General features: G+C 42.3%; 1 protein-coding gene across 8 annotated transcripts in view; it reads right to left on the reverse strand.

The window, feature by feature from the left end:
• Window positions 1-21,228, reverse strand: part of abca2 (ATP-binding cassette, sub-family A (ABC1), member 2) — a 280,330-nt gene that overhangs the window by 114,466 nt on the left and 144,636 nt on the right. For all 8 annotated transcript variants that reach the window (XM_039804281.1, XM_039804283.1, XM_039804279.1 and 5 more), the window contains 2 exons: window positions 3,269-3,481; window positions 2,056-2,252 (listed from right to left, as the gene is read on the reverse strand). In XM_039804281.1, coding sequence (XP_039660215.1) covers window positions 2,056-2,252; window positions 3,269-3,481 — 410 coding nt within the window. The remainder of the gene's footprint in view (window positions 1-2,055; window positions 2,253-3,268; window positions 3,482-21,228) is intronic.

The following is a 21,228-nucleotide window of genomic DNA, read 5'->3' on the forward strand; positions in this document are numbered from 1 at the left end:
TACATAGAAACACATGGGAGACTCGACAGCAGGTCTCATTGCAAAGTTATACATTGTTTATCGGGCTATTTCGTTATTAAATTACTTCTGATACTTTTTTAAGCGAGAAATCAACTATATAAAGCTCAAATATGGGCCGTTTTACGATTGATAGTTTATTTTTTTTTTTTTTTTTTTTTTGTTTTTTTTTTGCTGCCTGCGCCGCCCGGTGCTACCTTGCCGCTCAGCATGCCTTCCTTCACAGACCCCGGCCTGCTATGAGTGCTTGGAGCTCCGTCGGCAGCCCACAGCAGGGACTACCAACACCGCTGCCCTGACAGAGCTCCAGGGCCTTCAACTCCTCTCTTCCTGCTAGCTAAATGGCCCGTTGTGTGAGAGTAGAGGCTCCGTCAGCGAGCTTGTTACACCAGCAATCTGTTACCTCATGTTACACACATGTCCGCGCCACTTATACAAAATCTAACTAAAGGTCTTATAAAGCTAACAACGGTGTCCGATTTCAAGTTAATGAATATTTGTGAAAACAAAGTGTTTCGTTAGCTGCGACTGTCCCTTCAATCCTAGCTATGTGTAGCTACAAACCACGGATAGTTAGCTTCCTTTTCGCCTTAATTCGATTATATTACAGTTTGAATTTTGTCACGCCACTTACACAACATCTAACTATATGTCTTATAAACCTAACAACGGTGTCCGATTTCAAGTTAATGAATATTTGTGAAGACTAGGTGTTTCGTTAGCTGTGACTGTCCCTTCAATCCTAGCTACAAATCACGGATAGTTAGCTTCCTTTTCGCCTTAATTCGATTATATTACAGTTTGAATTTCGTCATGCCACTTACACAACATCTAACTATATGTCTTATAAACCTAACAACGGTGTCCGATTTCAAGTTAATGAATATTTGTGAAGACTAGCTAGGTGTTTCGTTAGCTGTGACTGTCCCTTCAATCCTAGCTACAAATCACGGATAGTTAGCTTCCTTTTCGCCTTAATTCGATTATATTACAGTTTGAATTTCGTCACGCCACTTACACAACATCTAACTAAAGGTCTTATAAAGCTAACAACGGTGTCCGATTTCAAGTTAATGAATATTTGTGAATTCCAGAGGAATTCTAAGAGGAGGCTAGCTAGCTCTCATTGATAGAGCTACATCCAGCCGCAGGCGCTATCAATGAGACTCGCGGACAAGCAGCGTTTATTTCCCCAATCGTTTGTTTAAATAACTCAACACATTATAATTACACACATTTAAAAGAGTAACTGGAACCTGTGGTAACAGATTGCTGGTGTAACAAGCTCGCTGACCGCGCTCACTCACACATACCGGGCATTTAGCTAGCAGGAAGAGGGGAGCTGCAGGCCCTGGAGCTCTGTCAGAGCCGCGGCGTTTAGTGGTCCATTAGCGGTGTTACTGGTGACTCTGCGCGGGTATGGCTGCCAGCCGTAACGGAGCTCACAGCAGGCCGGGCGGCGAGGCAACAACCCAGGCAGCACCGGCTGCTTAATTCCGACCCACAGTCGGACAAAATTTGCAATTAGCCATCCATTGTTGTAAAACGGCCCATATCTGAGCTTTACATAGTTGATTTCTCGCATAAAAAAGTTTCAGAAGTGAATTTTGTAATGGAATAGCAGAGATCTGCGTGACCTAGCTAGATTCAGAAGACTACCTGATCTCAGGTCAGTTGTGTATGTAAATGTTGGGGCGTGACTGTTCTCTTAAGGTTCCGGATTTTGAGATGCTTACGCAAGCAACTCAGCTTTGTTGAGATTCGCCCGTTTTCAGAGGCAGTTTCAAAATATGAGATTTTCATAGTAAAGGGGTGTCAATGGGATTTTGAGCTTCTATGTATGTCCTTTTTACCCACTGAACTGTCGTTATTCAACTATGACAGGGTAAAATCGGTTTTGCATTCTATCACCCCTTTAAGGTTAGCTTGTAAAATAGTGCCACAACTTTCTTTTTTTCCAAACTACCCAGGATTGCAATTAGAACTCAGTTGTTAGAGCATACTGCAAGATGTCCTCTCGTATGAAGTGCCTCTCACCCTGTTTGTACTTGAGGATAAGGTCCCAGATGGCCCTGCGAGCGTAGGGGTCCACCCCTGCTGTGGGTTCATCCAGGATGACAGCTCTGGAGCCGCCAATGAAGGCGATGGCCACGGACAGCTTCCTTTTCATCCCGCCGGACAGAGTCTGCACCAAACTGTGGCGCTTGTGGGTTAACTCCAGGTCAAGAATCATCCTGGACACACACCAACACACAGTAAAGCAATTTGTTACTTACTGTAGAGCGGAGATTTTTTTTTTTTCATGAAAATGTATAAGAATTGCTGGGATTATTATTTCAGAAAAACAGCATAATTAAAGGTATTGTGGAGGATTTTCTTTTTCCGGGTGGATCATCAAGACTATTGGTCCTCCTAGTTGTCAATCATTCTGGCGCTATGTTTACGTAAGGCCATCGTGCTTGCTCGTCCCTAGGGTAGTTTTCGCTTTCTGCGCATGAATACTTTCAGGTGTATATGTGTGGTGAGCTACGAGTGTCTACGAAAGGTATGACAAGAAGAGAAAGGCCTCTGAAGAAAGAAACAAGACCGGAGTGTTTTTGGGAGAATGTTTCACACGCTGGCGTGCGCTAAAAGCACAGGTTGGGCTCTCCACTGATGCCTCAGTCGCGAAGTTTCTACTCGACAGGTAAAGTTTGGCATGCTATTTGGAGAAATCCATTTAAAATCACTGCTAGTGAAAGTTGATGTAAGCTATGATTAGCGATGCTAGCCCTGGCACAAGTCACGCACCGCGCAGACACTGTAAACATCTCAATTTGTGAAAAAGTGCAAATCTTCTTTTGGAAAGTAGGCTTGTATGAACCATGCCGACAGCAACTTGTAAACAGTGCACTCTCGTGCACATGTTTAATAGGCGTTACGTCTCGGGAGCAGGTAGAGTGTTGCGCATGTGCATTTTTTCAAAAAGTGGAGAGGGCGGATCTTTTCTAAAATTCGGGAAAATCCTCCACTATACCTTTAAGTTTTATTATTAAAAAAAAATCTATTTCAGAATTTCTGGGATAATTATATTATTAATTCAGAACAGAGCAGAATCTTTGTTTCATGACTTTTATCTCAATTTCTGAGATAATTATATCATTAATTCAGATGAAAACAGGGCTAATGTTTTTTTCTGAAGTGAATGCATGTTGCTTTGTGGAATATATTTCCATGAACTAAACTAACTTAAACGAGTAGATATACTGACTTGTCCATTTCCTTGCGTAAGTCTTCTTCAGCCATGCCTTTAAGTCTGGAGTAGAACCACAGGTGCTCCTCCACACTCAGCTTGTCAAACAGGACATTGTGCTGTGGACACATGCCCAGGTTCTGACGAATCCGCTCCATCTCTGTGCGGATGTCATGACCATATATGGTGGCAGAGCCAGAGGTCGGCGGGAACAAGCCTGTCAGGATGGACCTATGACAATTCAATGTACACAGTCAGTAGAAGTAGCATTGGTTAAACAGTCAGGCAATTCAAGCAAGATTTCTATGTTGTACACCTCAATATATTGGCTCTTGTGCAGCTTATTTAAAGTATTTGGCATAAATTAGTCTAGTTAATAATTAATCCATTAATTAACTTTATTAAAATATAACTGTTCATTTTAAAAAACTAAATCTAAAGTTGTTTTCTATATTCATAAAAGGCTGACAAATGCCTTTTTAATGCTTCTGGTGTAGCTACAGCAGACTAAACATCACTGAGTAGGTGAAGTAGAAGTTTTTTAAAGATTATTTTTTAGGCTTTTATGTCCTTTATTCGATAGGACAGTTGAAAACAGGAAAAGGGGAGACAGAGGGGGATGACATGCAGCAAAGGGCCACGGGTCAGGCTCAAATGTGGGCCACTGCGGTAAGGATTGAGCCTTAGTATATGGGGTGCAGGCTCAATCAGAGGCCTGTACTACGAAGCAAGATCAACATGTCCTGGATCTCTTTCAGTAATCCGGCTTCACCTAACCTAACAACCGCGGTCCCGGCAGTGGTAAGCGATCGTGAGAGAAAATAAAAAAATATCAAAACATAATTCTAACCGATGTGCGTATTGGCAAGATATGGCTGAAGAAGCCGACAAATAGCCAATATGTAATTCCCTCCTCTTAAAATCTATGTCTTTCATAAAGATACCCATCAGTGAATGTTGGTGGATGTCGGTCTCTACATGTGTTAACTTTTATGAGCGCACCCCTCTCTCTCCCCCTCTCCCACCCCCCCCCCCCTCTCTCTCTCTCTCTCTGTCTCTGCACCGAGCTCCGCCTGATCTTCTAAGAACGGTGACGCCGTTATCAGTCGAGTATTGATTGGTCAGTAGGCGGTGCTTTAACACCGGTTGATCTCTAATCTCCAACATAACCTGCTCCCGACCAGGTTAGGCGTTCAGCATGAGTTACCACGCCGATTGAACCCGATAACAAGTGATCCACCTTCGTGGTACAGAAAATCCTGGGTTGAACCTGAAGGTAGCTCGCTAACGCCAAATCCTGCTTTGTAGTACAGGCCTCAGGTGAGCTACTAGGGCGTGCCAGGAAGTAGACTTTTTTTGTGTTTTTTGTACTTTTTGTTTATTATGATTGATTGAATTTCTTTATTTTTCGTGTCATGCACACAAAGTCCAGTTGCTGTGGTCAGACATTTTATTTTAATACAAAATTACAGGCTACTTTACAGCTCGATCCCAAACAAAATATTTTGTTTGCCGCCTTGTCTCCTATAGGCTTGGCAAATAAAATCAGCTAAAACTCAATTCAACTTTTTTGTAGTCATCCAGCCAGAAGAAATCAACATAACTTGAGGTAATTTTCCTAAAAAGTACATCGCTTATGTCCTTTCACTTAGCTTTGTATGATACGTGTGGCATGGCAAACGCGAGTAAACGATGACAGAGGAGACAGTGCCTGCGTGTGGAGATCTTATATACTTACATGTTCTACCTCATTTTATATCGCTTAAGTATTTTAGTTTGTATCCTGATTTATTAATTGCTAAGTCCCGCCTACTGTTTACCTCTGTTAGCCTGTCAATAAATTTCAGTAGCAGATGGCAGTTGTATTTTAAATGCTTCGGAGCGGTGCAGACTATAGGCAAAGTGTTGTCGTAGTTGAGCTAAAAATAGCACATCGTAGTTCATCAGTAAGAGCCTGTTTGGCCAATCAGAAAGTAAGTTTCCTTCCTGTTTGCAAACATGATTGTAAGTTGTTACCTGTAGTAGAAGTTAGCTGTACATATTTTGTTTTCATGTTAGTTAGCAGTGTTGGCTCTGCATTTATTGGGTTTAGGCTATAAGCTAATGTGTATATGACAATGGTAATTAAGCCGTGATAACTAGCTGATATTACATGCAATGTGTAGTAATGCTGTGCATGTGTACATTGTGATTGTTTCTAATTAGCTAAAGGGTAATTGTAATGAGCTACTGAAGTAGTGTCCCATCCATTGCATATGTTTACTGAATCCAGGTGTAGAAGCTGAGAGGGCACTTCCAGTAAGGCCATGTGTTCTGTTCATGCACATAAAGACATTGTCATGTTGAGCGTTATTCTTATACGTTCTAATGGTGTTTAACATGTTATTTGCCAGCACTGTGTAAGATATTAAGGAATACAGTATATCCTGTATCCTCTGTAATTATAATACGTGTGTAATAGTATACATATATGCTATTAAGATTCACAATAGTCTAAGAAAAATAAAAAATAAGAAGACATATCAATAAAGAGACAATTATTAACCACACCCACCTCTAACCCTCCCACCCGGCCATCCACCCCCCCAGCTTAGGCTGTGCTAATCAATAAAGGAAGCAAAGCTAAACTATAACTATACAGAGGGCAAAAATCAAACAAAATAGATCAAAATAAAACAGCAACAACAACAAATTATATTAATAAAAAGATGCAGCTCTTCGATCCTAGTGTTATTTCTGTGTTTTCTGTGCTCTTCCGCACACTGCTACAGTCGACAGGAGCTACTGGACATTGGACTTAACTAATGGTGCATTCTTTTTGTCTTGTAATCGCGACTAGTAGCTCGAGTGTGACGTCACATCCGTGTCGAAAAACAAATAACCGCTGCTCTGCTTTCTGCTCAAGACTCGGCCATTGTTGTCATATAGCAATCGAGTGTCTCTAGCCAATTTCAGCTGCACAAGCTACAAAGACAAACAACAAAGACAAAAGTGCTTAAAATTGTATAAAAACCACAATGTTTACTACGTATGATGCACAACGTAGCCATCTTTGAAAGTGAACTCGGGGTCCTCTGAGTTCAGACAACTTGACGAGTCGTATATACTTTTTGCAACTTCCGGTTCGTAACTCCGGAAAACGACTCGTAGATCGACTTCGGTAGACAAAAAGAACGCACCATTACAGCTGGAAATTACAGTCGAGTTTCGCCGCTCCGACAACATCCCAACTGAGATAGCGAGACCAGTGGGTGCTCCATGGTTTGTTGTCGGTGGAAGACGGCGGAAGGAGAGGAAGCAAAAGCGGGGATGCCGGTCCGGCCTCCTGGCAAATCTGAGGAAAGTTCCCCACAAGCTTCCTCTTCCGAGTATGTTCCTCACTAATGCAAGATCCCTGGCCAACAAAATGGACGAGTTGAATCTACTCATTGAAGGAAATTGCTATGTCCGCGACTGCTGCGTTTCAATAATATCAGAGACCTGGCTTCACCTGCGGATTCCTGACGCAGCCGTGCAGCTAGCTGGGCGCACTATGTACAGCTATGACCGAAACAAAGACTCTGGTAAGAACAGAGGTGGTGGTCTGTATATTTATGTGCACGACAAATGGTCTAGAGATAACTTACCCATACATGAACACTGTTCACCGGACCTCGAGTCCATTTCTGTTAAATGCTGCCCATTTTTCTTGCCCAGAGAGCTAACAGTTGTGCTAATCACAAGTGTGTACATACCGCCCAATGCTAATGTTGGCACAGCTCTCTCGCTGTTGTCATAGCCATCACTCTACACACCACGCTGAGCCACCTGGAGCACAGAGAGAGCTATGTCAGGATGCTCTTCATCGACTACAGCTCAGCCTTCAACAAAATCATCCCCGACATCCTAGTCAGCAAACTGTCTGATCTAGGACTCCACCCACTCACCTACTCCTTGATCAAGGACTTTCTCTCTAGCAGACCCCCAGACAGTAAAACTCAGACCTAACCTCTCCTCCACCTGATCTTTGAGCACAGGCTCCCCACAAGGGTGTGTGCTGAGCCCACTGCTGTACACCCTCTACACTGCCGACTGCAGACCTGTTCACACCAGCAGCAGCATACTGAAGTTTGCTGACGACACAATGGTAGTGGGGCTGATCTCTGAGGGAAACGAGTCAGCCTACAGAGACGAGTGGTGCTTGGCCAACAACCTGGCTCTGAACACAGCTAAGACCAAGGAGATCACTGCGTCTCTCTACGCAAGTGAAGATGTGGACCCTCTCTGGTCCACATCTTCACCTTCCTGGGCACCATGATCTCTGCCGACCTCTCCTGGACAGCAAACACCACAGCTGTCATTAAAAAGGCACAGCAACGCCTGCACTTCCTGAGAGTGCTTAGGAAGAACAACATCGGCAAGGAGCTGCTAGTGACCTTTTACTGCTCCACCGTCGAGAGCATCCTGACGTACTGCATCACGGTGTGGTTCTCCCACTGCACTGAGGCAGAATGCTAGAAGCTCCACAGAGTGGTCAACACCGCACAGAAGATCATCGGCTTGCCCCTCCCCTCCCTGAAACATCTATTAATCCCGTCAATCATCACAGACTGCTCACATCCTGCCTACCCCCTGTTTGACCTGCTGCCCTCTGGCAGGCGCTACAGGTCAATCAAGAACAGGACAAACAGACTCAGAAACAGTTTCTTTCCACAAGCCATCACCACACTGAACACACACACTAAGTAGGCATTTTTGTGTATATATTTCTTTCAAATTCTGTGTATATATACATTTTGTATTTTTCGTTCTCATTTATTGTTATACTATCTTTTTCTTGTCTTTTAGAGTTAGATTTATAATACTGGGTGAACTGTTGCTAAAAATTTTGTTGTTCATTTTGCACTATGACAATAAATCTTCTGATTGATTGATTGATTGATTGAACAACAACCAAAAAATTAAATAAAAATACAAAAATATGGTTATGGTCTTAGGTCAAAAACAAGTGTGTTAAGGATAAGGTCAAGCGCAGTATCACAAGGCTATAGGCTACATCATGGCAGTTACTGGATTATGAAGCCTCTGGAGGCTGCAGGTCAAGGGAGTCAACATAAGAAAGAAAAGGCTGTCAGACTCTATCAAATTTTGACACAGCACCTCTCTTCAAATGTCTAATCTTTTCAAGTTTTAAGAACAATAGCACATCTCTTATCCATAAGGAGTGTGAGGGAGAACGCCTAGCTTTCCAGTGAATCAAGATTAACCTCCTAGCTATGAGAAAAATAAATGCAACAAAGTTTGATTTAGACCTGGATAATTTCGGGAGGACTCTAAAAGTCAAGGAGGACTCCAAACAAGGCCGTAACAGGGCAAGGCTCTAATTGTGTCTGCAACACATCTGAGACAGAAGAGAATACAGAACACCAGTATGTATATAAAAGGCACATGTCCAAAACATATGGACCAGAGTGCCACGTTGCTGACGACATCTGTCACAAATTGGATCAGTGTTGGGATAAACACGGGATAGTCTAGCATTTGTCCTGTACACACGGTGTAGAAGCTTACAGTGAATTACCCCATGCCTAGCACACACTGAAGACGAGTGGACGCGGTCAAGAATAGACCCCCAGGTCCACGTCAAATCCATTCCCAGATCTTGGGACCAGAGGGTTAAAAGGGATTGATAAGAGGGAGAACACAGAGATAGTATGACTCCATACAGTGTGGATACAAGCCCCTTCATTAAGAGGGGCAACTTAAAAATCCTATCAATAGGAAAATCTACAGGAATACTTGGAAAATCTGTATATATCTTCCTATAAAAGTGTCGTACTTTATGAGTATGGGGAAGATGACATTTCTCAACTAGCTGTTCAAATGTAGCAAAGACACCATCTCCAAAAAAACATGCCGCACTTTCGCCAGATAAATTGCCGATTTCCGTGCAAAATACGCGGTACTTGCATGATTTCATAATCCCCGCATTTTTGTTGCAAAAAAGTCACATATATCTTAGCAGAAAGTTGAAAAAATGTTGTGTCTACTTCACACAAGAGCAGCCATTTTCCCCTGTTGCCATGGGGATGTTATGAAGTGACGTAATTACGCGACGTGAACATCATCGAAAAGGAGGTGTTGGAGGTTGAATTTGACATGTACTTTGAATCTCTTAAGTAAGTATCCAGTAAGAAACCTATCTTAATATCTGATCAAATTTCTTTGTTTAAGTGCTCCTGCGGTCTATATTATTAATGATTTTTGAAAGTCTGTCTCTTTTGTATCTTTTATTTCCCTCTGTTTAGCCTATTACTTTTATTTTTTATTAATATTATATTATTTGTATATATTTTTGTATCTTATTTGTTTACTTATTGCAATGACTGAATATCTGTAAACTATTTTTGGAAATTAAGTAAAAAAAAAAGCAGGGTGTTGGGGGAATCACTTTTTCATCAAACCGCATGTTTTCATCAAAACCGCATGTTCCCGCATTTTTTGCAAGTTCCCGCAATTTCATCGCATAAAATTGCATAAATATCCCGCATATCCCATCGCATTTTTTAAGAAAACGTGCCGCATAATCAAGGATTTTTGCCCGCAACAATCACAAAAAAACTTTTTTTTTCTGGAAGGACTGATAGAGTGGCAGGTGCACTTGAGAGGGCCTCCATCAGACACCAAGCAGGGGACTTCTTCCCGCATCCAGCCGGATCTGCCCGCATCCAGTACATGACTATCTGCAGGTTAGCAGCCCAGTAGTAAAATAAGAAGTTAGGTAAAGCCATCCCACCATCTTTTTTAGATTTTTGCAGGACTGTCTTGCTTAGCCTTGGGACCTTTTTGTTCCAAATGAACTGTGATATTGCCGTGTCTAAGCAGTGGAAGAAAGATTTAGGAATAAACACTGGAATACACTGAAAGATATAGAGAAATTTAGGGAGGACATTCATTTTCACTGAATTTATTCTACTAGCTAACGATAAGGGCAATATTGACCAGACATTTAGGTCATCTTAAACGCGTGAAAATAGCGTTTCAAAGTTAATCTTGAGGAGGTTGTTGAACTTTGGAGAGATTGCTACGCCCAGGTATTTATAAATAGAAATAGATAGTTTAGCTTCTGCCTTTTCAGTAGCTAAGATATCAAACTTAGATATGAATGTGATAAGTCTTTTAAAACTCTCTGGTGTTGGGCTAGAAACATATTCATCCTCAAGCTGAGCTATTCCAGCAAGATGCTGAGCTTGACACTCTCTGCGCCGTTTCCAGTGTAATCCAGAGAAGCCTATAATTTGTCCCCTAATAAATGCCTTGAAAGTCTCCCAAATAAGTGAGGTGGAAACCCCTGGAGAAACGATAGTAGACACAAAAATATCTATCTGAACTGATATAAAGTTAATAAATGACTTGTCTGAAAGCAAGAGTGAGTTGAAACGCCAGGGGATGTGGGAGTTGGGTTTCTCTGGAAAAGACAGCACTAGAGACACTGGAGCATCAGAGATTACAATGGGATTGTAAGATACTGTACATATATGAGAAAGGAGCCGGTCATCCAAGAGAAAAAAGTCAATATGTGAGAAAGAGTGATGTACAGGAGAGAAGAAAGAAAACCTTTTGGTTTGAGGATACAGAAACTGCCAAGGATTGCTAACTCCATATTCGTCCATGAAGGATTTAATCACATGAGCTGATTTGGAGTCACGAATGGCTCTAGTGTTAGATTGGTCCAAAGAAGTATTTAAGCAACATTAAAGTCACCACCCAATATGAGATAATGGGATTGAAGGTCGTGAATTGCTGAAAAGAGCTTCTTAAAAATTTGCCACAAAATCTGTCATTGTCTCAATTGGGTATATATACTGGCAAATACTACTGGCATGTTATATAAAGTGCCTGAAACAAAAACATAGCGCTCGTTAGGGTCTGCAACAGTATGGAGTGCTCTAAATGGGATTGCTTTATGAATTATAATAGCTGCCCCCTTTGACATGCTATAGAGTGGTATAATTGCCCAACCTATTTACGCCTTAATTTTGTGTGCTCCAAGGCCCCCAAATGGGTTTCTTGTAGAAAGGCTACCATTGCATGCAGGCTGTGTAGGTGATTTAACACCTTATTGCACTTGACTGGTGAATTCAAGCCCTTTACATTCCAGCTCACAAAAGAGAGGTCACCTCCCTGGGTTAAAGAACCTTTAGCTTCCGCCATAGGACGTCCAATCTAAGTAAATAAGAGGGGGCAGATGGGTAAGGGTATGATATAAGACCATGTAATGAGAGTGGGGGCAAAACAAGAAAAAAAAGAAAAGATAAAAAGAAAAAAAGGAACAGAAAATGGACAGTAATAATAAAAAAACAGAGAGAGCATTTAGAAAATGCAAGCAAAATTGCAAGCCAGGTACCTTCCCCCAACAGCTTCCCAAACAAGCTGCAGTTGTGAACACTTTGGTATCTTCCAGAACTTTAAGAAGCTATATGCTTCAACAGCAACCTGTGATAGTAATGACAAGAATAACAATAAGGGAGTACTAAAACATAGCCCGATGGATGGCTGGTTCAAAGCTGAGATCCAGAGTATCATGCAGCCATTTAGTTAGCCAGCTAGCTGCTTGAGGGCCCTCTATGCCCTCTTTCAATCCAATCACCCTGGTGTTATTCCGTCTAGATCTACCTTCTAGCTCCTCACATTTAGTTTTCAAGGACGACACCTCACCGGCCAGGGTGGTGACGGTAGTCTGCAGGTCCCGTACAGAATCCCCGCAAAAAACAGCCGTGTTCTCAACTTCGACCAGCCAATTAGCATGGGAGTCCAATGTAGCTCGCAGAGCACTGGTAGAGGAGGCCATTTCTTTGCGCACAGAAGATATTTCCGACCACTGACTCGATTTTCCCAAGAATATCCATCTTCAATATGCTCAGCTGGTCAGTGAAGGTTGGCACATTTAAAGGAGCACTTGACTGGCCATCCTGACCTTGAGCAGACTGGTCACCCTCCTTAGCATTGGCAGCTAGCCACTGCTTACGCATCATGATTTTACTGAATCGATTAGATAAAAACGTCGCAAAAGTCAGATGGACCAGCAAAATAATGCACACTAGATCAACCCAGTGCATAAATATTAGACTTTGAGATAGTACTCTTCCTGAAAATAGCACCCCCAGTAACTAATCATTAGCTAACAATTCGTTACTCATTCATTTAACAGTAGCAACCGTTCTGTTTACCAGTAACTAATCATTAGCTACTCATTTGTTACTCATTCATTTAACAGTAATAATAATAATAATAATAATAATAATAATAGATTTTATTTGTAATGCACTTTACATTTGGAGCAAATCTCAAAGTGCTACAGTTAAGATCATAAAAGCATGGTAAGAACATCACTACAAAATACAAATAAACAGTGCAACGACTTGCAGGGTTAATTAAAACTCATAAGTTCCGCTAAAAATAAATGTTTTTAGTCCTTTTTTAAAAGTCTCAGTAGTTTGAGGTGCCCTCAGATGGTCGGGAAGGGCATTCCAAATCTGAGGAGCGGCAGAACAGAAAGCCTGATCACCCATGGTGCTGAGCTTAGTCTTGGGAAAAAGGAGGCGGTTTGAGTTTGTTGAGCGGAGGGACCGAGTTGTAGTTAGAGGGGTGAGTAGTAAGAAGGGAGACCTTATATTCAATCCTGGCGGAAACGGGAAGCCAGTGAAGTGAATGGAGAATGGGTGTGATGTGGTCATATTTTCGCACTCTCATCAGGATCCTTGCAACACTATTCTGAACATACTGCAGTCTCTGCAGGCTTTTGTTGGGGATCCCGATGAGAAGTGTGTTACAGTTATCCAGTCTGGAGAAGACCAGTTTTTCAGCATCTGCTAAGGTGAGTGTGGAACGGAGTTTTGCAATATTTCTGAGATGGTAGAAAGAAATCTTGCAGAGGTTTTTTATGTGGGCTTCGAAGGTGAGTTGTGGGTCAAATTTTACACCAAGATTGGTAACTGTTGTGGAGAGGGGAATGTCATGACCAGAGATAGTTATACCAGTTATGGAGGAAGACTGGATTTGATGTGAGGTGCCAAAAAGAACTGCCTCAGTTTTGGAGCTGTTTAACTGGAGGAAGTTGTGTTTCATCCAAACCTTTATCTCCTCCAGAAAGGCGGTGAGTGTTGAAGACGGAGATGATGTTGGTGAAGCTGCAGAGGCAGGGGCGGATCTACAGGGGGGCAAGGGGGGGCAGCTGACCCCCCACTGTAGGGCCTTGCCCCCCCAGCTGCCCCCCTAACTTTGGTGTTAAAAAAACTTTGCTTGTAAAAACAAACTGCCACTATGTGCACAGGCTTCTTAAAACATTGAAACAAACAATTAATTTATATTAATTCATAATAAATAATAATTGTAGATGTAATCTTAGCCCCCTGCCCCTCAAATACTTAACTACGTCCCTGCATCAAACGTGTAGAGCGGGGCCGCACAGCGAGTCTGCTGCGGTGTGCTGGCCCTGCATCCCGGCAAAGACTGGAGCGGCACGAGCTGCCCTCACTGAGCCTCTGAAAGTGAAGTCAGTTTCCCCAGGTGAAGTTAAAACACATGTTTCATGTAAAGTTAAATTTGTAATAAATGTAATGTATGCTAAAGGCGAGTCAGCATCAACAACAGCGCGATTATGTTAGCCAAAAGTCAAATCGCTCCCTCGTGATTTGTAAGCGCATTCTGCTGTTTGATTAGTTGGATTTCAGTAAAGACAAGAAGAGCATAATACAAAATATAACAAACTGGCATGTCTGAATTCATAACGTTTACAGAGGGTCGCCGTTTCGGTGGCGTTACGTTACAACACACTACACAGTGCTTGCCGAGACCGATCATGTGTGTGAATACAAGAATAACAAGAGCTTTTCACATCTTGACTTTTGCAGGCCAGAGTAGCTGGAGATATTAGCTGAAACCTAAAAGTGGGGATATTGCCAGACAAGAAAATTCTGAGATGTGCACAGGAGGAAGAGAAGGAGGGAAATGAAGAAGGAGAAGACAGGAAACTGGAGAGACCAGGCAGGTCAGAGCAGGAGAAGACCACAGAAGGAGATGCAGAAATGAGTGAAAGGAAGAATTGACAGTGAGGGATGAAGAGGAGGCTGCAGGTTCAGAGAGAGGGACAGAGGGAGAGAGTGATCAGGAGGAGGCAGATGAAGATGACAGAGAGGAAGAGGAGGCTGCAGTTACCCCTGGACCATATGGTTGGTTTATATTCTCCTTCCATATAAATTGCAGTACAGTAACATAACATGTCGTGACATGACATGTTTTCAGTTTTTGGCTATTTCCATTCTGTTGTATATGTTATAGTGTTAGATATGTAAATATTTACATCAAAAGTTCACTCTTCTCAAGACACTTCACAGATAGAGTAGGTCTAGACCACACTCCTTAAGTTACAAAGACCCATCAATTCTCCCAAGAGGAAGCATTTGGTGCAACAGTGGCGAGGAAAAACTTCCTTTTGGGCAGAAACATCAGACAGATCCAGGGTCTTGGTGGCCGCTGCCGGTTAGATACAGATGGATACAGATATACAGATATAGAGAATTATGATTCATAATAATGGTAATTATAGTAACAAAAAAGATAATGGAACTATGACTAGAAATAATAGTAGCAGTTTAGGGCATAGAAGGGCGTCGCGGGGCGTAGTAGGGAATAGCAGTTTACATATGGGGGTTCCCATGTACCGTCTTCCCCTGCCACCCTACCAAGATCTCTCGCTACCCCTTTGCCCCCCATGTAAAATTTTCTAGATCCGCCACTGTGCAGAGGTGTGTGTTTCCGATTTCATGTACAATTGTGTGTCACGAGCATAGCAATGAAATGAGACTCCATAGTGGCTAATGGCATGGCTGAGGGGGAGGATGTAAATGATGAAGAGGATGGGGCCAAGGACTGACATCTGGGGGACCATGCAGGTGAATGTGTGTTGCTGGGACCTTGCATTTCCAAGTGAAATGTACTCTGTTCTGTCAGTGAGGTACAATTTAAACCAGTTAAGAGCAGGGTCAGTGAGTCCAGTGGTTTGGTGTAGCCCAGGGGTGGGCAATTATATTTTCCACGGGGCCACATGAGAAACAGAAAATATTGTGGAGGGCCGGGCCAAAAGGCTGAACTCAATTCTGCATAATATTAATTGTATTTCTTTAAAAAAAGCAGTAAATAACATTGTTTTGACAAGCTGGTGAGAGTAGGCTATATGTTTATAATTAAGCAATGAAAAAGTGAGGTTGCCTTAGAAAAAATTTAATTTATTCAATTAAATTTCCCAAAGCAATGGTAAACAAAATGTGAACACTTTTGTTACCATTTTGACTTATATTAGTGAACATTTTCTGTCACATTCACTCCAAAACACATTTTGAGTTTCAAATACTGTTGGAAAGAAATTCCTAGCATTCTAAAGAAATCACAATATTGTATTTGTGCTCCAAACATTAAGCAAGACACATCATATTGAACTGTCAATGTACATCACTGAACTGTGAATATTGAGAAAAAGGGTTCCAAAAAAAGTGTCCCAGTTCACTGCTAGTTGGTGCCTTTACATGCCTACATTTGTGGTCCAACCACCTCATTTGGTGTTTTTAAGTTATTTTTTCTTCAGTGAGAGAAATCTAGTCTCTGCTGGGCTTTAACGAGTGCATCGAAGTCAGGTTGAATGTATGAGGTGGAGATGCGAAGCACAGCTGACAGATGATCATCAGTGAGAGAGGATCTATACCTGGATTTTGTAAACTTCATCGTTGAAAATGTTTGTTCACATATGTAGGTAGAGCCAAAGAGAACCAACATCTTCTGAGCATGTCTCCTCATGTTTGGAAAGTTCTCCTCCTTAAGAGAAGAGTAGAAATCCAGCAGAGATCCTGACTTAAAGTGCTCTGCCAGTACTGCATCAGACTGCAGGTCAATGAGTTCCAGCTGAACATCACTGGGTGCATTATCCACACTGCAGGTAAAGGGAGAGGAAATCATGTGCATTTCATCCTCGATTGTTCTGAGATCTTCAAACCGCCTTGAAAACTCATCATGCAATGTTCCTAACATGGATGAGTACCTGCGGAGGTGATCAGCTGATGGTGGGACTTCTTTCAGGGTTTGCATGTGAGTGAGAGTGTTGCTCTCCAGTTGGCTTGAAAGAAACTGCATCTTTCTCATGAAAGCCTTCACCAGGCTGTGCATTTCATGAACAAAAAGGCCCTTGCCTTGCAGTTTGGTGTTCAGTTCATTCATCATTGCAGTCACATCAACAGCAAATGCAAAATCTGCCATCCAGTCCTCATCTGAGAGCTCTGGGATGTCTTTGCCTTTCTTCTCACAAAACTCTCGGATCTCTGCTTTCAGGTCCCAAACTCTTTTTAGCACTTTGCCCAGGCTGAGCCATCTGACAGCTGTGTGGTAGCCGATGTCACTCTGCTCAGTCTCATGCTCCTCCAAAAGTGCGACAAACTGTCTGTGATTCAATGCCCGTTCCCTAATGAAGTTTACGGTTTTAGTAACAACATCAACAACATGGTTAATTTTTAGCACTGACTTGCACAACACATGTTGGTGTATAATACAATGCAAAAACACCAATTTCTGATCTGCATTGATTTCAGTCACTTTATCTTGCATACGTTTCAAAAGTCTGACATTTTTCCCTGTAAGATTGGGTCTGTCCCATTTCAATCCCAGGGTGTCCATGCACGCATTTACCTCCGTAAACAGATTGCTCCCTGTCGTCGTCCCTTTCATCGACCGCATTGCTGCCAGCTCCTCTGTAATCTTGAAGTCCGTAATCCCACGGACAAATACCAGTAGCTGGGCTGTGTCGCGGACATCACAGCTCTCGTCCAAAGCCAAGGAGAAAAAGTCAAAACTTGCCACTTCACATTGCAGTTGAAGCTCCAGATTTCCCGCAATTTCCTCGATCCTTCTCGTCACGGTTCGCCTGGACAGCGGGACTTGCTCAAATGCTCCTTTTTTTTCAGGGCATATTAGTGCTGCAGAGTCCACCAAGCACTCTTTGACAAACTCCCCCTCCGAGAATGGCTTACTGTTTTTAGCGATTTTGTGGGATATCACAAAGCTGGTCTTAGTTGCTGCATCCCTGGATGTGTGAAGCTTGGTAAAGAAGCCTTGCTGCTTTTGCAGCTTAGCTAGCAAAGCTTCCGATGTTCGTGCCCTTTCAGCATCAGACAAGTTTTTGTATTTCTCCGCGTGTGTTGTCTCGTAATGCCGACCTATATTGTAGTCCTTAAACACGGCAATCCGCTCCCCGCAAACTAAACACACTGCTTTACCTCCGACTTCAGTAAATAAATACTTAGCAGTCAAATTTTTGTTGAAAATCCTGCATTCGGCATCTACCTTTCTTTTTTTAGCATGAGCGGACATTTTTGAGCGCTAAAGTCCTCTTGTGACCTGCTCGTGACAACGATCCAATAATGCGCACGTCTTGATATACGTATTGCGTCATTATGTACGTGAATAAAAACAACAACTTCAAAATAAAAGCAATGCAGCTTTCTTCCATGCATGAGGTAAAATTAGAAAATGTTTATGTTGTAATTTCCAATTAACCTTACACGGGCCGGTCAGAGTCAACCAAAGGGCCGTATGTGGCCCGGGGGCCGTAAAATGCCCAGGTCTGGTGTAGCCTGTTGAGGAGTATGCCATGATCCACAGTGTCGAAAGCAGCAGACAGATCGAGGAGTATGAGGAGGGAAGTTGAACCAGTATCAGCTGCCAATCGACTCTAACCAGGGCTGTTTCCATGCTGTGGGCAGAGCGGAAACCAGACTGGAATTTTTCGAAAAGGTTGTTATGTTTGAGATGATCCTGGAGGTGGACGGCAACAACTTTTTCCAGTACTTTGGAATGGGAGATTGGAAATGGACCTGTAATTTGCAAATGCATCTGGATCAAGGGTGAGTTTTTTGTAAAGTGGTCTGATTATGACAGTTTTAAGGGAAGATGGAACATTGCCAGACTGGATGGAGTGGTTTATTACAGTGGTAATCAGAGGGCTTAGGGCAGAGGGGTTTGCTTTCACTAGTGCTGTAGGAAAGGGGTCGAGAGCACAGGTGGTGGGTTTCATCCTTTCAATTATCTTCTCAACCTTTTGCTGTGAGATTTCTGGGAAGGTTTGGAGTTTCTGGGACTGTTTCTGATGACGTTTGAGTAGAAATGTGACTGTGCCTCTGTAAGTGACTTTGAGTAGTGCTTTTGGTGTTCCCTAAAAACGAGCTTGTGCACAGTGAGACCTGTGGCTTTGTATCTCCTCTCAATGGCACGCCCAGCTGCCTTCATTTTTCGTAGCTAACTGGTGTACCAGGGGGCTGATCGGGAGAAAGTGACTGTTCTGGTTTTGACCGGTGCATGGAGATCCAGAATGCTCCTGAGGGTGTTATTGTAATAGTCCATGGCTGATAAACAATTTACAGAAAGGAGATGCTGGAGGTCAGATGCCATAGTCTCTAGGTTGATGTTTTTCAGGTTTCTGAAGCAGATTTGGCATTTGGGCTTGATGAGGGTGGATGGTGAAGACATCTTCATGAAGATGTCTTTGTGATCGGAAACACCCTGATCATACACCAGAAGATTGCTGAGTTGAGCAGAGTTTGAAATGACTAGGTCAAGAGTGTGGCCCCTGGTATGAGTGGGGGTAAGTTGTGTCAGATTGAAACAGTCCAGTAATTGGAGGAATTCTGCTGCAAAATGGCAGGTGGAGGAGTTGACATGAATATTCATATCTCCAAGTACGATGATATTGGTACATTGTACAGAAGGTTGAGAGAAAGTTGGACATCTCTGGAATGAAAGCTGAGTTTGGTTTGGGTGGCCAGTAGATAAGAAGTATCGTCGTGGAGAGAGGGTGCTTACCTTTAAATGCAAGGCATTCAAACGAAGACAGCTCAGGCAGGGTTATAGGGGACAAGATCAGATCACTTCGGTGGATGACAGTAGCCAGGAGGACAGGTCTCATTTAAAAAAGAATAAACATCTGGTTGATGCCAGGTTTCTGTAAGGCACATCATATCCAAACACTTATACAAAATATGGTCATGTATGAGGTAAGATTTGTTTGTGATGGATTGTGCATTGAAAAGTTCAATCTTGATATTTGATGCAGCATTGAGTCTCTCTATTGGCCGGAGTAGACTGAGGTCCACTCCATGTTTTCCACGTTTTCCATCCCAGTCAGTGCGTACCGTTGTCATGGAAACTCCAGCGTTACTAGTCCTAGGAGTGGTAGCACCCTGATGACGTGTTTGAGATGCGACGGTGCACATGCCAGACCAGAGGGATGAGATGATGTGATCAGACAAAAACTTTCGACCGCAACTTCTGTGAATGTAACAGGGCCGGCGAAGGAGTCCAAGTTGTTTAATGACTGAAATACACAACGGAATTGTATAGTTGTTGATTTTCTTCAGTTGGGTGGCGGAATAGTTCAACATCATGCCAGCAGAGGTGTCAAAAGTATTCACATTCATTACTCAAGTAGAAGTATAGATACTAGGGTTTGAAAAGACTTTTGTAGAAGTTGAAGTATTACCTCAAGCTTTTTACTTAAGTAAAAGTGTAAAAGTACTGGTTTCAAAACTACTTAAAGTATAAAAGTAAAAGTAATGTAAGGCAGAGATCTTCGACAGGGGGTCCTCAGAGTCATTGCAGGGGGGCCTCCAAATTATTGTAAATTTTTGAGTCTTTTTATTATCTTTGAGTCTTTTAAAATTAAAATGTCTTAACATAATTCCAACATATTATTAGAAAATATAAATTCCCACTGATGATAGGCTTACTGATTGCCACATACAGTATGTACCATTAAAATATGATTTATAAAATCATGCCAACAATTAATATTTTAATAGCTTATGAAAAAAGGGTATGTAAGAACGCTTTAGGTAGCCCTAACAGTTATTGTAAGCCCAGTTTAATATGCAACTTAATTTCATACAATATGTAGTAGGGGTCCCTGCTACATCTCACTTTAAGTTAAGGGGTCCTTGCCATTAAGGACAACAGCTTAACCCCAAAATGTTAGGACAAAATCATATAACTATAATAATGTTATATTAAAATCATACCTGCAAACTCAGAAGGGCTGAAAAAGGTGACACATCTCTTCTGTGTTTTTCAGACAACGGCAGCTACAGTCTGGTGTTAGAATCCTCTCCAGTGAAATACAGACACACTTTTACACCATTTAGCTGTCAGAATTGTAACCGTGTTCACTCCGGCAGCTGCTAGCTAACCGTAGGCTAACGTTAGCTGCTGCCAACTGTAGTGTTAACTAGCGTCCCGTGCGGCGATGTTTCAGTTCCCACTAACGTCCGTTTTCGGAGCATCAGAGAGAAGCGCAGGCATTTAAGTGGCACCTACATAAGGCACTAAAATCCGCGTTGTTATTCCGTCCGGTAGATAACGGTCGTTAAGGCACCGGTGGCGTATTAGCACCGGGTCTGTGCAGTAGTGATGGGTCGTTCGCGAATGAGTCGGCTCTAAGAGCCGGCTCTTGTAGATGAACGACGGGAGCTGGCTCGCATATCCGAAGAGCCGACTCTATTTTTAAAAATATAGCCTATAGAAATTAAATTATTATGTAATAATGAGTGAATTTTATTTTATTTAAAATAATTGACTAATTCAAAGAACAAAAAAATAATTATATAGGCACACATTAGTTTTGACTGTCTGATCAGCCTCACATTCTGTTCCTGTCAATCATACACAAGGTGTCAACCAATTATACGACATGAGGGAGGGGCCGAGCCATCATACACACACACACACACACACACACACACACACACACACACACACACACACACACACACACACAGTAAAACTCTGAGGAGAGGACAGAGGAGAGGAAAAACAGCTCTGAAAACAAAACAAAAGCAGGAAAATTAGTCGGAAGCACAGCAGCATTTGGAATCATCTTAATGATGTAGACAATGTTAAAGCACAGT

The sequence above is a fragment of the Perca fluviatilis genome, chromosome 6 (assembly GCF_010015445.1).
Source record: "Perca fluviatilis chromosome 6, GENO_Pfluv_1.0, whole genome shotgun sequence".
NCBI classification, from domain to species: domain Eukaryota; kingdom Metazoa; phylum Chordata; class Actinopteri; order Perciformes; family Percidae; genus Perca; species Perca fluviatilis.